The 16,432-nt window shown below is 35.5% G+C and overlaps 1 protein-coding gene and 1 long non-coding RNA gene across 8 annotated transcripts; both read right to left on the bottom strand.

The window, feature by feature from the left end:
• Positions 1–8,964: 8,964 nt before the first annotated feature.
• On the bottom strand, positions 8,965–11,236 carry LOC105662021 (uncharacterized). The gene is made up of 6 exons (XM_076530554.1): positions 11,024–11,236; positions 10,600–10,830; positions 10,287–10,484; positions 9,716–9,795; positions 9,382–9,580; positions 8,965–9,151 (listed from the first exon to the last, which is right to left on the bottom strand). Exons 1-6 carry the CDS (start codon positions 11,199–11,201, stop codon positions 9,138–9,140), a joined length of 900 nt encoding a protein of 299 aa, XP_076386669.1. The 5' UTR covers positions 11,202–11,236; the 3' UTR covers positions 8,965–9,137.
• Positions 11,237–13,077: 1,841 nt separating this feature from the next.
• Positions 13,078–16,167, bottom strand: LOC105662023 (uncharacterized). 7 transcript variants are annotated; one of them, XR_001095356.2, is made up of 6 exons: positions 16,035–16,167; positions 15,759–15,954; positions 15,563–15,668; positions 15,210–15,478; positions 14,616–15,121; positions 13,078–14,528 (listed from the first exon to the last, which is right to left on the bottom strand). It is a non-coding gene; the product is annotated as an uncharacterized LOC105662023 (long non-coding RNA). The 7 variants fall into 7 exon arrangements; XR_013038072.1 differs by lacking the exon at positions 15,563–15,668 and having other exon boundaries at positions 13,078–13,588; positions 13,714–14,528; XR_013038070.1 differs by lacking the exon at positions 15,563–15,668 and having other exon boundaries at positions 13,078–13,967; positions 14,058–14,528.
• Positions 16,168–16,432: the final 265 nt, after the last annotated feature.

The following is a 16,432-nucleotide window of genomic DNA, read 5'->3' as shown; positions in this document are numbered from 1 at the left end:
ATTAGAATTAATTAAAATATTAGAAATGTGTTAAAGACGATGACATAATCTTTGTGATTATATGTAATAATAAAATTATACTTTTCAATCTGGAATGTTGTATTTTGTAATGGCTGAAAAGGGACTTTGGAAATTTGTAGACTTCAGAACCTAAACATAAATTTAAAAAATAAATAAATAAAAAAATTACCAATTAAAAACGATATAAAAGCAAATCAGTTCTCACTAGATCCTAAATGAAGTGGTGTCTATTTTGGACCAGACCTTAAAGACATCTCTATCCAACTATTATTACATCAATCATACACGTGTTAGTAAAAAAAAATCTGATCAAATCTCACCTACCAACAAAAAAATAATCCATCATATCACAACCCACGAAGTACCAGAAAAAGAAATCGATCGATTTGTCCTCGATAAAGAACGAAGTTAATCCTAACAACCTGTTGAGCGTCGGATTATACGAACCTCCCCAAAATTGGATATCAGAGATAAATAATCAGCCATCGTGTCAGCCTTCGCGCATGAAAATCGAAACGATTGCAAAATTCGCGTCGCGTACCACGCAACTCTCGCGAAACATTCGCGAATCGAAGGAAAGTAAATCCGGATCCCTGCCAATTTCTCGTTTATAACGTACGGCCCTGAGCACATACTACGCGTTATCTCGGGGCACTAATCTAAAATGTTTCAACGTGGGTTGCGTGGGTATGGACGAACATCGCCGCTTTAGAAACACCTCGTGTGCCTACGCCTTTCACACATGTGGTCAGGCATGAGGAATCAAAGGATCCCAGGTGATTTTGACGCTCGCACATTTGCGTAACGCGTTTAATCTACCTGTACTGTTATCTGGAAATCAATTATACTGTACGTTCTTGAATGTTGAAATCTGATGATTTACGGTTTGGGACATTAGGGAATGTGTAGATTTCAGGTGGGTGCAGTTATCACATTTCAATGTAACTTGGATTAAAACTTTACTATCATATTTTACTTAACTATCACATTTAACACATTTGACTTAGAGTTAGAAGTTCACACGTAACCCAAATTAAGATTCTGAGTATAGGTACCAAAACTACATAGATTTAACTCAAATATAACTCCTAAATGTAACTGGACTTCATCAAATCTAGAAAACCTTAGGTTCAATTGAAACGAAATCAAAACTTAATTTTTCCATTAAACCACAAAATGTTGACCTCAAAAATTCTCCACGTCGAACGAATTCTCCACCTTGAAATTTATTAAAACGACGTGTAAATGGTTCAAAAGAAGCAACTCGAATTATGCAGATCAAACAATCTAGCAAAAAGCCTGAAGTTCTCTGCCATTAGCTAATGAGAAATTTACTTGTAACGTTTACTCTAACAGCCACCGCGCTATCCCTTAATTGCCCTCGGAATGACAGACCCAATTAGTTAGATCGTTTATTAATTTAGAATCATGCTAGAAGGATCGAGTCACGATGTTCCTTTCACTCGAACCAGGTCCTTATTATACACCGACTACTGGATACTCAATGTCAATGGCTACTAAATTTATTCTAATTTATTCGGCCACGATACGAGAATCGTGACTTACCGTGCACCACGACTTTCCTCATCTTTGTTGTAGAAATGTCGACGAAATAGTGGACGGAATTTTCGAAACGCTCAAGGTCGATCGTGCCACCCACAAGACTTTGCGAAATCGTTTTTCACCTCCCTCAATCGATGAATATTTAATTTTTATTTAAATTTGCGCAAGAGAAGAACTTCAAATTCTTCTATTCCATCGATAAATTTTGTATATTGTAAATTGTAAATTATAAATTTTGTGAAAATGGTTCCATCACAAGAATTTTTAATTCTACCCCTTTTGAATACGATAAGTGAATTCACAAAGATGCATAATTTTTACGTAATGGTTCCTTATAAAAATAACGAGTCAATGCGCTAAAATTTAATTGCTGGGAGAAAGTATGTTTCAACGGTTATCGTTGACCCAGGAAATTCTTATCTGTCGATTGCTTCGAACGAATATATCAAATTTTCGCCAGTTAACAAGTCCGTTAAGTTCTTGTCGTTTATAAACAATAATTAACAGGTTAAAACTGAAAGGTGTCTAGCCAGGGGAACAGCAGAGGACAGGTGAGGAGTCTCATCAACCGCAATGTGTCCAACTGCCGTCTCTCGGTGTACACCTTTTGCTCAGTACGGTGCATTCGCGTTTCAGCTGGGTGAAAAACTCGAAATTAATTGTGGCAATAGGTGTCCTCAACCGGAAATAGGTTTGTGCCTACCGTCTCGTGTGAACCGACAGATTGCCCGGAACACGTTTACCGGTTAAAATTTCAAATTTTTGTCAAATTTACGACGGTTATTTTGAAATATTCCTATAGAACTTTATTAAATTTTGTACTATGTTTCAAAGTATTTATTTTAACACTAAACTATCAAACCGGTCAAATGACCGCTCCATAAGTTTCTCATTATAAAATACATACTTTGTTAAACTATATTTCTTGAAATCAGCATTGACTTTCATCAAGATAAAGAATAAATGTGTGTACTAATTTATGTTTCATTTATTTATTTTTTAACTTCAATATGTCGTGTTGAACAAAATAAACATGAGAATTTTACAAAATTCAGAAGTCTGTAATTCGAAAGTACCATATTAGCAACGTTGCTCGAAGCGAATATCGGCGTTTAAAAATTGTTCTGAAAAAGGAGAGACAACTCCGCTGTTCAAATTACGTAATAGGTGATCGCGTTTATTGGCAATTAAGAGAAAAGAAACAACGTTATATTGCGGGTCTGACATTTGGAAATTCCGAAATACGAGAGGTCGAAATTTCGTCGTCGTCCAGGTATAATTCTCTTGTCAGAATCGTAACCCTTTTCCCTCGCGAAATTACCGCCAGGCTAATTCGCCGAATCGTTTCGTAATGTGCCACGACTCGTTACCAAAACGAGTCACTTTAAAAGGTTTTAAATCGAAAGTAAATAAATAACGAAAAATAATCTGAAAAATGTGATGGACGCTTCAGATCTTCCCGTGTTAATTTGTATTTATGAATCGGTCTTTTATACACGTTCACGTGTATACAACACACGATAACGTCGAAGCAGTCATTTATTGCAAATGATAACTGCTATCATTTAACGGTCCTCTTATGGGAACACCTACTCGAGGCTTAGCCTCGAGTCAGCAACCAGATTATAAGATCATTAGATCTAAGACGTACATAATCAACAGCTATTATAGTGTATCATGTAACCTAATTGAGTGTTATGGCTTCAACATGCCTAAGTATCTCCATATGAATGACTCTTAAAAGATAACGATTATTTTTCATCACCACGTACGGGGTTTAGAAAATTGAAACACTGTAGAGAAGAAACTTTCCTGTATTTTCAGTGCTTCAATTTGAATTTCAAATTTCAGAATAAAACACAGGAACAAAATAAGTACTTTCCCTATATCGCAATTTCCTCAATAATATTCTTCCTTAATACTCTAAATTTAGAACTCAAATTCTAAATACAATTCGATTGAAACTTGACGACTAAATTCCACGACCATCAACATTGTATTAAATTTTTTGTTTATGAACCAAGAACCGTGGTATGAAGTATGAGTTCATAGTAAAGCAATCGATTCTTGCACGAAATACCAGTGCAACCCTTGGAGCAATTTGCAACGAACTTCCATTCATCCTTAACAATGCTAAATATAACCAATCGTTATACGCTCCAGTGGATCTTTATATTCTCCACCGGACAACGATGGCGTCTCGACGCCTCGGGCGCCTTTTGGAAGTCATCAAGCTTTGTCCTTGTCTGCCTTCGAGTTAATGGCTCCTCTATCCCATTACGCCCTCTGGTATCGCTTATTTTTCTTCCTAGACTCGAAATAAAAATGAAAATAGACGTCGACGGATTCCTCTTCTACACCAGCTAATTAGTTCCACGTCCTAGAATCTAATTTTAAAATTTATGTTCTGACTTCTTGTAATTATTAAATTTACCCTTTATACACCGTTCAAAAATTTCATTTTTATTTAAAGAGAGAATTTATTGTTTAGAGAGATTTATTTATCTATGTATTGTTTAAAGAGATTTATTATTTACTAACTGTATATTATTTTGCACCCAAAGATTACTAAAATGACGTTTATTTAAGTTTGAAAATGTAACGAACTGTAATGAGAAATATTAATTTTGGATGGCTGCTCGACCGTGAAGCATACCTCTTGAAGGGGCAAGAAGTGGAAGTCAATCGTGCAACGTATTCCAGAAGGTCCCCGAAGGCGAGACGTCCATCCGTTAATCTAGGAAATTCCGGTTGTAAACGGGATGGGTATTGCCGCTGGGGGGCACCCCATATAATCCTATACAAGTTAACACCGATTTTATAGTCAATTTGTTAACTTGGTAATCGGTTGAGCATCCTGCCGAAAAATTGAAATTTTAATCTTATTTCTGATCAATAACCTGCGAGCAAAATATCACACGAGAAGGGAGGGTCAACAAGTAAAATATCTTAGGGAGAATTCAATACAAATCCTATGAAAACTCGTTGCAAATTTTGTCTCACTTTCTGTTGATAAAAAGAAAAAATTCTTCTAATTTGTTTGACAAATGCGTCGTTTGTGCCCTGCGGCACCGATTAGTTGCGTAATTTTCGTCTTGGATGAAAAGTCACAAGAGCGGAAAAGGTAAAAGCACATATTAGTACAGGTCCGTTTAATTGGGACCTCCACGGAGGCATAATGTTCGCGCGTGCCATATGCGACGTCTTCGAGGGAGCTCCTCAAGCACCCCCGGGGACATCATCGTTGTCCTGCATAGTCCTCCAGAAGGACTCGACGTGCAACGGCAGTGAACCGTGAAAATTTAATGTCCAGTTCCTTCGAGGGGCCAAAGAGGAGTGTACTGTTACCGCAACATGGCGGAAGTCGGATATCCAGGCCCGTTCGATGGAGCCAGCTGGTCGGATCCGTGGGTGGTCTATCGATGTTGTTCGTTTGCTCTATAAACTTGAAGAGTTAGATCCTTGGCCAGGTGTAGATTAATACACGATCTTTAAATTGAACTATGGTACAATGTATGGTCGAGTACGAGGACTTCCTTTGAAGAACATTGTGAACTTGACGTTTTACCTCCAAAGTAAATGTTTCCGAATGTTTAAATCCACAAATTACATTTATAGATTGATGAAATTTTTTTCCAGGTTTATTCGCAAATTTTATGGGTTTAATGTATTCAAATTTCTTGAACTCGCAGATTGCAGATTTTTTTAAGTCCCGAACTTATTCGAATCTCCAAATTTCTAATTCGACGAATCTCTAAATCTCTAATTCTTAGTACCTTTCTTCAGATACCTAAATCGCTGATTCTCCAAACACCCAAATCGCTAATTCTCAAATACCTAAATTCCTAATCCAAATTTCTAATTTTTCAAATCCCCAAATTTCTAGATTACGAAACTTCTAAGTTCAATACCGCCGAAATTAAAATAACTTTAATAAACTAATCCCCTAATGGAGTGAATGAAAATGTGAAGTAAGGTGTCTTCAACGAGACATATTTTACGTTTATGGAAACAAAGAGACGACCGTAGGTGAAGGACGAGAGTTAACAATTTCATGAGCATGCACGCGATACTATTTAGATAACGTTCCGTAATTTGTAACGATCATGGAAGAAAATAGTGTAGGAAGATTGAAAGAGATTGCTCGGAGATAGATATTATTGGCATGCTTGGTTCGCCATTCGATGTTAATCTTTTTTTCGACATACATGAGTATTTATGTGCAACACTGTAATCTATACAATAGGCACTTCCTTCTTCAAATCGTTAACATTATTTGCAAGGTGTGTTGCAATCGATTCCAGGTAATCGAAAGATTGTTTGCGGAATTAAATCGAATTTGTGTGCCTTTGGCAAACTGTACATTGTCTATTATTATTCTTTTAATTTTGCTAGAAACAGATAAATATGAGACATCAAAATCATTCAATAAAATGAAATAAAAACAAACTTATTGTACAGACTCCTATATTATTATTAACTTGAATGGAGATCAAATACACAAATTGTGCAAAATAAACAATATGATTAATAAAATCAATTAACAATATCAAAATTAAACCATAAAGCTGTAAGTGTTGTTCCTAAATTTTTACAAAAATTCGTAATTTTGAGTCAAAAGAAACAAGATGAAATGCACAGCAAACTAAAGATATAATTAAATACAATTTTGTATGATAAATTGTAATTTAATATTGAGATATGAAAATCAAATTTTATTTAAAAATAAATTAATCGAAATCTCAAGTTTAGAGACGCAAAATTATCTTGTTTGTCAGTTGTTCCACCATCTTGAGGAATTCAGCCCACAGTTTTACAAACTCACCTCTTTGTCGTCTTACCTTGGCAAGGTAGCGGTCCTTATCCCAGGATCAAGTGCACGTCGCGTGAAACGATTTCTCGACAGGAAGAGAGGATCCTTCTGCAAGGTATTCTGCAGTAAATTTTATTGTTCGGAGACAGGACGACCCACGCTGTCCGGCTTCAACGACGAGCAAATAAAAATCTTATCGTAGTTTGTACACTCTGATGAAACCTCTCTCGTATACCACTTGTCTTCTGTAACAATACAATTACAACGTTCGACTTCGCTTGTTAAGGAAATATCTGCCTATCGATCGATAAATCGATACAGTAATCTCATAGAAGACACTTTCCATTTTGCTACATAGCCAACCATCACATCCATGACTCATTTTTTACGTTCATATTCTTTTTTTTAATATTTATATCTTTCATCTGAGTGTACAAGATGTGACTTCGCATTTTTTTAATTATTTCTATACTAATAGCTATTTAATATATTTACCCCTGAATTTAAAAATACTTTCGATATAAGTTTTTATAATTAAAAAAATATTTAACTCTGTACATTACGTGACACCAAAAGTGGACAGATTAAATGTTCCATTTTAAGCTTGAACATTAATATTTTAAAATTAAATGGAAAAGATGTGTACTCGATTCAAGGGACAAATGAAGTGTGAATGAAATAAGTTTTCCAATAACTTCTGTTCAAAAAAGAAACGGAGGTTTACGGCTCTCGAATGGATGCGCGAGTAGGAGAAACAAGTTGCCATTCCCACGGCAGGATGCTGCGACCACTTTCGCTATTATCCAACATTATCCAACGTATTGCGAAACGCATAATGGGTTCGTGTCTGCGAGATATTTTCAATCGGATCTTCTTGACTCATTGTATACCGCAACTGCATAGATTTCATCGAGTTGGATTAATTGAGTTAGAAAGCTACGTCTTAATAAACAGCCGAAGAGCCCCTTTATCCTCGAAGTAATAAAAAATGAGCGAGAATTATTTATCTCGTGATTAGAGGATTTTGTGAGTTACATTCTGTGACGATTATCGTGAAATGTTCCTTTACAAATCATAGTTGCTCAATTTATATATTTATTCAATTTATTCAATTTTCATTGGAAGGATAATTTTACTTCTGAACTTAAATTTTGAAATTCTTTTAGAAGTTTAGAAATTTAACAAGTTTTAACTTTAAGCTTTTAGGTAAGCTTTTAGCAGTTCTTTTTAAACATACAGAATTTTTCAAATTTAAATTTACAAAATCGAGAAGTATCAAAATTCTTGAATTCATAATTTGAAAACTGTTCTTTCAAAGTTCACGCATTCCAAAGTTCGAAAAGTTCCACCTTTTTAACATAAGAAAATTTCGAGCGCCGAAGGGTCTCGGTTAGAGCCCCGTTCGCAAGGATATAACGGAAGTACTCGAAAATAATGCAGCTTTCATGGATTCCACAGATTCTATGGCTCTGAAAATAGACAATGGTTAGTGGGAAAAATTTGTCTTATTACGCTGAAATAAAACGAAATCGATTACCGTTGGTTGCATGGCGGTCGACTCGAAGCCGACCCGCGTTTCATTACACCTGCGTCCCTATGAGCAAGAAGCAACAATTCCGTCGGGTTTTCTCAGCCCTCGTCGTAAACAGTAATGGCATAGTGTTTCGCCACGGTGCACCTGAACGGAACGCCATCGCTGTTCCTCCAACACCTGTTCCCGACACCTGACATCAAGGTTCGTTTCTCCGCAGGGGTTCGGTCGCGAAAAGAGACCATCATCAATTGTCGCCTATCTTTAATACGTTGTTCGACTTATGCTAGATGTATCAATTAGTCTTTATGTTAAAATGAAAAGATACATGCTAAAACAAGCATAAATATTTTCTGAAACTAAATTTTTTCGAGATATGAAATTTTAGTGAAAAGTTTCTTTAATTCTTTATTGAAGTTCTTAGAAAAGGCTTACTGATTTATATAAATTATAACGGTATGTGATGTTATAAAACAAAATTCAACGTGTACGAAACTTCTCTGTTTTTATCGCGAGATTTTCAAGATTGTAATATACCCATTAATTTGACGGTGTTTATGAATTAGGGACTACTGCACTATTTCTGCACTGGTCACAAAATGAAATATTTCACGCACAACCTGTCGATATATTTTGCACGGTTAAAAGTAAGGATAAAGATATAAGTGAACGGTGAAAGAGTAATTGATATAGGGATTAATTATCTTGATTACAATCAGTATTTGTCAGAAAGTTTGTCAATTTTAAAATCTTTTCGAAATTTCATTTTACAGTTTTTGGTATTCTTTATCGTTGAACTTCACTTTACACGAAGTACAGGTCTATGAAATTAGAAATCTTGAATTTTGCTTTAATTATTGACAGTTAATCGAATATTTAAGTACTTGTAACTTCTATTTCGTTGTACAGCACCTTCAGAGTATGCAATTACTTTGAATCATGTGTCGTGCGGGTTGCATCTGCAGGAGCATAAAGTTGCAGCACTATCGTAGAAATATCTATCAAATAATTTTACGTTTAAATACAGAACATGCAATTGTTTCGAATGAAAATTAACATATATATTTAATTAATAACTTCGTTACAACGATTCTTAGTCTACCGTAATTTGTAAATTCAACAAAAGAATGTTATAAAATAAGAATATATCGATTTTGATTGTCCCATATAGTTTATGACGTTGTAATAAAATTTCCGTTTATTATGCAATCATCCGTGGTAGCCTGAAAATAAATATGTCAGATTTTACGTTCGTCTTCTCTATTTATCGCCGTCTCTTAATTATTATTATATAAATTTACAATAGTATACTACATACTTTTAGATCTTTCACTATATAATAACATTATCGCAGATGGGAACACAGTAAACTCTCAAAAATGTTTATAGAAGTTAGTAATGCTTTTGATAGAAAATGCCAAAAATTATAAACCACGTTAGAAATAAAACCTACCGCTTAAGCAATTGTAGCCACTGCACTGTTTCGAAGAATCGACATTTTGTGTTGCGTAGCAAGAAGCATCACACCTGTAATTGTAATATATTCCACATCCTGAGCAGTCAATTCCAATACGATATCCACCATATCCACCATATCCACCATATCCACCATATCCACCATATCCGCCATATCCGCCATATCCATTATACACCTATAAAAAATACATAATGTTATTAATGTTTTTTACGGAAACAAGTAATCGAAAAATGTTTAATGTCTATTTCTTTCACCCCGATATGTACATTTAATAGAAGCGTATTGAAATGTAAAATTTGAGCGTACTTACACTAATGCAAAGCCATATGTTTACATATGGACATCCGCTATAATGTGGATACTGTGGTTGCGGTGGACAGTAGCAGGTAGCTAATTAAAAAAAATATTAATCTCATTAATAAATACGCATTTTCACATTTACATTATTTCTTTATGCCCTGACTGCATGACATTTGTTAATGAATATACGTATTGTGTGTTACCAGATGCGTCTTTACCATGAGAAATTAACAGAATGCAATGATGTTAGTTGGTGCATCATATATGACTTACACTTATTCTCGTAACGCATATTAAAGTTTAATAAATTTATCTCTTCTCATGTATGATACACGAATTATTCTAAAAACGTTTGCTAGTAATGTACAGACTATATATTGTAAAGAAATTGCCAAAAAGTTTTACTAATCGTAAGCAGATTGCGCTTGAAAATCAGGACGTCGTGTACAAAATATAGCATAATACACAGCAAAGTTATGACATACGTATTGTGTACAAAAATAAATGAAGTGCTGCTGATATCACACTTTACGAAAAGTTGATTCGCATAATTATAGACGATGCGATGTTTTGTTACTTACGACAACATGGCGGTGGTGGCGGTGGTGGCGGTGGTGGCGGTGGTGGCGGTGGTGGCGGTGGTGGCGGAGGTGGTGGCGGTGGTGGCGGAGGTGGTGGCGGTGGTGGCGGAGGTGGTGGCGGTGGTGGCGGTGGTGGCGGTGGTGGCGGTGGTGGCGGTGGTGGCGATGATGGACATGGGGTCGGCGGGGTGCATTGTGCTAATTAAATGAAAAAATAATTATTCAATTAAAAGTAATAACCTGTGCTCCTTTCCTTGCAAGAATAACTATAATTAGAATTCGAATCGTATTAAATGATCCTTTCGTTACTCACGACAACATGTTACATTCGCATTGAAGTTATTGCGAATATCGATTACGGTGGAAATGTTAGTACTCGCTGGCTGGATAACATTCTCCTTGGTCTTGCACTCCGCGGAAATACAGTCAATTTCCTCTTCGTATATGTGCTTGCGTTTTGTTATCTGTGCGCAAAAGCTGCACTTGCTTTCGCATTTTAATGCAGGGCTGCAGTTGTCATAGCAATCGTCCGGGCAATGAGAATCTTAATGAAATTTCATTTATGCACATTAATCGTGTATCATTAAAGTGACTAAAAATAGAAGTATACATTTACAACTAAAAAAGATGTACAAAGACTAAAGATTAGCATTAAACAGCATTGGACGTTTAACACTTTAAGCAATATTAGATCTATCATAATATGAATCCCTTATAAATTGTTTTTGGTGTCTAACCGTAACGGGGATAATTATGATGTCTTTTCAGTCTCCTCAAGCACTGTATGTAGGTCCTGTAATCCGAGTGCTTGCATTCCGATTCTTTCGCATATGCGGCCTCAACAGAGGTGTCTAGCAACGCGAACTCAACCAAACAGACTAGAACGACAATAAAGCAAACTGTCCGCGACAGCATCGCGAAACTTTAACGAAATGGGTGACCGATGCGAGACGATCCTCTCTTTATACTCATTACAGGTCGTTGGGCAAACAACTTGCACGTTAATTCCTCTGTTAGAGGGTTAGAAGATGTTTACACCAAGCGCAGAGATAGCAGAAACGTCGCACTCTAAACTAATATTTTAGCACGTAAATTTTTCACCGCGCCTGGAAAGCCGCCACGACAAATTTGCACTGCTTATCATGAAATTACATTGGTATCCTCTTTCCTGCTTCGCTGGAAATGCAACTAAAATTATTATATTTTGATAAATATCGATTATGGTACCTTATTTTCGGCTTGAAACCACCATGACAATCGTAGATAACACTAACGGTAACAAAGTATGGGATCAGATTAGTTCATTTGGTTATTTTAGACTAGATTTCGATCTAGCTCTTTTGCAACTTGAGTAACTACAATTGGAACTATTTACTTTGAGACTTAACGTGAAATAATTGTATCATTTTATAAACTGAACCAGGGTTGACAATCATAGTTAAATACTGTACATTTTTTAACACATATCGACTTCATATTGTTCTCCAAATCAGTTAGGTGTAATCCAATAAATTTGGAGCCTCTCAAGTTTGTTTATTCTCTGACCTGACTCACTTTGATTATTTCTTTTAACTTTGTTCATATTTTGAATTTGTTCATATTCCTATCCAAACTGATACAACTTGATCATTCTTTGATCAAACCTTAATCAATTTGATCGTTCTGTTGATTAAGCTTAACAACGCATTCTTCGATTAATTGCAACCTCGTTATTTTCGATCAAAAAATAACGAAACCTCATCATTTTTAGACTGATCTTGACCATATGCTACACAAATTAAGACTTGAGCACCATGGCACGCCCATGTATTACGTTTTTATGGCGTTTGTCAAAGCAATTATGACACTATTTGCTCTACAACTAGGACCGATAGCTCTGATAAAAGTCAAGCAAACGATGATCTGTAGATAGCATCAAAATATTCAGATTAAATATACTTTAATCCGTTCAGTAGACGCGAAGTAACAATCGGATAAAAAACGTTATCTAATAGGTCAGAGAAATAAAACATAGCGCATTGAACTATACATCGGGGCTGGTCTTCATTGTGTGTGAAGTATTTGGCTGTTTGCAGAATTCTCGAGAAATTGAAAGGAAATTTAAGTTTATATAATTCCGTAGAAACTAATTATCAAAGTTCTAAATTTGATTATTATATTTATTTTCTGAGTCTTTTTCTAAATCATCAAATTGCTAGATAGCAAATACCCAATTCTTCAAACCATCTTATAAACCCTAAACCCTAAAATTCTAAAATGTTCAAACGAATCAAATAATTATTTATTTGATTAAATTTGTCCTAGTGGACAACCTCCGAGGTAATTGACGTTTTAACGCAGCATTAAAAATAATAAAAAGAGTCCGCACTGTCCCGTGCGATCGTTTTGTGTCATTACAATTTGTTTGCACGCATAGTTAAACATAATACCACGCGTGGTATCCAATTATTTCTTAGAAGCGGGTGTACTCGAGCGAATTGAACGCGCTTGGTAGCAAAACCGTCCATTTCAACCAGAAAGAAGCTGCATGCCGTACATGATTATACGGGGATAACTGCATAAACATGGTGGAAACAGTAAACATTTGGCAACAACCTCTGATTATATACTTTCAGCATGACTTTCCAGCGAACCGTTAAAGGAATTTCTTTGTGACAATATACACGTGCAGGATGAGATAATGACACATTTTGCATAACGTTCGTGGAAGATAAATATTGCAGTGATAACGTGTAAAGATAGCAAGGGAAAGGTTACTTTATATTACATAAGCGAATTATACAACGATGAATTACATTAATAAGTTTATTTACAGTTTCCAATACATTTTCTTTCGTTTGTAAAAATGCATCTGAAATATGTCGTTTCGATACAGTTACGTATTTGCGGAAACGTTTTACTCCAATTTTTCTACGATACTTCAGTAAATTATTTGAACAGAGATATCCTAAATCAGATATCTTATTCTTGATCAAGTATTTACAAGTCGATCGCTACAAATTCTCGATGTGAGTGTTTGTATAGTTTTAGATATAGTACGATCTTATTATATTGCCGATTAATGACATTATCAAGCTTGCAAATTATTCATTTAAAAATTTGAGAATTTGAGATTATGGGGATTTGAAAATTTATATGACATCATTTATTTGACGTCTCTTACTGTATTCCTGAATGAAGGTGTAGTCATTGCCCTCTTATCAGGATTTCTAGGTACACGTACCTTATCGCTTTTTTTACCGGTGTCAACTATCGATATCTGTGGCATTTTTAGTTAATAAATATCGGACAAGCACGACGCCCTAAAAAGTGCATTTTTAGTACTCAAGTTTCAATACAGGATATTTACTTATAATTTTTCAATCTTCTAATTATTCCACACCAATATAGCTCTATTAAAATCGCTTTATTTTAACACGTGACTCACGATCGCCGAGATATAATTAGAACGCTTATTAGACCATCACGAGTCCTGATTTCCAATCGGCAGACCTTGCGAATGACACACTGTACATGCAATTAAACGTTATTATATCCGAGAATGTCATCAAGGAACGTCTGTAGTATGTTGTTATAAGTGTGATTAATGTTAGAAGTGTCGCAAAAAAAATCTATTAATAATCTAACAAAAAATGTGTTAGCGTTTACAATAATTTGGGTCGCGGTCCCGTATTGCAGTGGCTGAAAATAATTTTAATCGATGCTCATACGGTACAAAGATGGCGACTGGAATATTAATGCCTCGTAACAGTAGAATTTTTCTAAACGAACCGTTTAAAATGATGCTACTGAGTTTTCTTGATAAAGTCTTCTCTTTATTAAGCCATTAAAAGATTTGTAACTTGAAGATTTTTTAGAAAGTGTACACTGATGAGATATATGTTGCATGGTCCGTTTGTTGCCAGCCTAAAAATTTTATGCTGCCATTAATGTTTAACCTCATTTTGTTAGTACCGTTCGATCACCGGAAGCGCAGCATCATACGTGATGACATTTAATACCCAGCCTCATTCGGACAGTGTTAATTCTTTCCTTCCTTTCTAATATTTCATTATTTTCAAAGTCCAGTGAATTTAGTTCAAAGAAAATAACCGAATGAAAGAAACATAATTACAACACCAGTGTTGAATAATATTTACAACAGTCTTTGTAATTTCTGTGCGAAGACCATGTTATAGAAAGGATGTGGATCTAGTTTATTTATCTGACCAAGGACCATTAAACAGCAACGCCCAGATTTCTCTGCAAACAACACAGAAGTGAGATTCCACGGACAAATGAAATTTGTTTTCTATCGTCAGCTTTCTTTTACCGGAACTAGATTTTTACCTGTTTCCGCTATGTGCACCGATCGTTTTCTCGTTTTGTCGGATGTAGGACAAACATTGTTTCGAATGTAACAAAATTATGTTTAAAAGTCAAAAGAGATTTAATAGATTTAAATAAAAATGTCATCCTTACTTGTTAAAATTAACATCTGCGTTAAGTGCAGTTGTTACTTAAATGAATATATGTCCGAAACTATTTAAGACTCTTTTAATAAATTAATACTTTTGAACCGTACTGTACGCATAACATGATACTTTAAATCAGTTAAGATTGAGTATGATTAGAATTAATCAGCCGAAGCTATCTTACTGATACACCAAACGGCATGATTTTTTTAAAAATTGATCACATGATTTTTAGTACCAAGAATTTGAGGGTACAGATATTCTATGATAATCTTGTTCCAAAATTGATTATGAGATGGGCATAACCTCTGTTCCTGTGACGTGACCGCGGCAGAAAAGTAACGGGCACTGTGGCACGTTGTGCTTTCAACGCAGTAGACTCTAAATACATCGGGTGTTCGAAAATTACAATCTCTACATAGTATACAATTTTAGTCTATCAAGAAATATTGATCAGTTAATTACTAACCCTTGTACAGCACTGAGTCTCAGTCCACTGAGATGTTTGACAGTTTAAATCAAATGTCAGACTTTTCCATTTTCATTTTCTAAAATGTAAATTTTTCCTCTAGATGCTATTTTTGCTGTACAAAGAAGTCCTTTCTTTCAAAATCTAGTCAAAGTGTTCTTGCATGTGTTCCGTATGTTTACTTTTTATCGTAGAATCACTCGTCATCCATTGTCGCTTTTTCCCGCCATTTCACTTAACCTCTATTACCCTAATCAGTTCACAGTGTTCTAAAAATCAAAACAATACTCAGTTAGCTAAATAATAAACTGATCGAAATAATAATTAATAGTGAAAATGTTTTTTAATAATACTTGATAGGGTACTAGTACGAGTACTAGCTTTTTCTTCGATGAACAAGCAAGCATAGATTCTATCAACGCACACAAATCGATATTTTGAATAATTTATCTCGCATTCCTACGACGTTAACCTTCTTGTATTAATTTACAAGTGCACATATAAATTTATAGTTTGTGTTACTTTTTCTTTAAATGAATAGATACGTACGCATTATATTTACATTTACAACTCAATATTTTAAACAACTTGACTTTCACTCCTAATAACAAATTGTAGTGATTCCTTAATTAATAATATTCCTGCTTGAAAATCACTCTTTATCCACTTTCCTCTTTCTCCCGCCATTTCGTAAATCTCTAACTTCTGCACTAATCAGTCCATGATCAAATGCCTGATGTCTGTTCTAAAAGCAATAATTTCTATTTCAAAAATTCATTCACTAAATGAATCTTATGGAATGAAATAAAAAGTAATGAAAAGTACCTGATGCGGATATCCTGTTCAAAAGAAGAAGAAATATGAATGCAACAGGATTGTCAGGACACCGTATAGGAAAGGTGGTCGAAGTGGGGTGGCGCTGTCCCGTGTGCGCGGCGTGCGTGTGCCTCGGGACGCGCAATGGCCGCCGTGACCCGACGTGCGGCGGTTCAGTGTCAATCGTCCTTAATTTTCCCGTTTTAATTCGCCGTTCCACGCCCACGAAAATGCGCGCTACCTCGTCGTGCATACAGTCGATGCGGCTCCGTGACGCGGTGTACTTCGACGAACCCGAGTGTTCCTTCGTCGGCGCGATCCTGTCGCGGATGTTTCAACGGTCGTCGAGAATCACCGTGTACGTTGACACGCGACCGAGCGTGTCGAGAACGCGTGCATCCTGTTCT

This window comes from Megachile rotundata, chromosome 4 (genome assembly GCF_050947335.1).
Source record: "Megachile rotundata isolate GNS110a chromosome 4, iyMegRotu1, whole genome shotgun sequence".
In the NCBI taxonomy this organism is placed as follows: Eukaryota; Metazoa; Arthropoda; class Insecta; order Hymenoptera; family Megachilidae; genus Megachile; species Megachile rotundata.
Note: the sequence above shows the minus strand (reverse complement) of the source record. Positions and strands in the feature narration are given on the sequence as shown.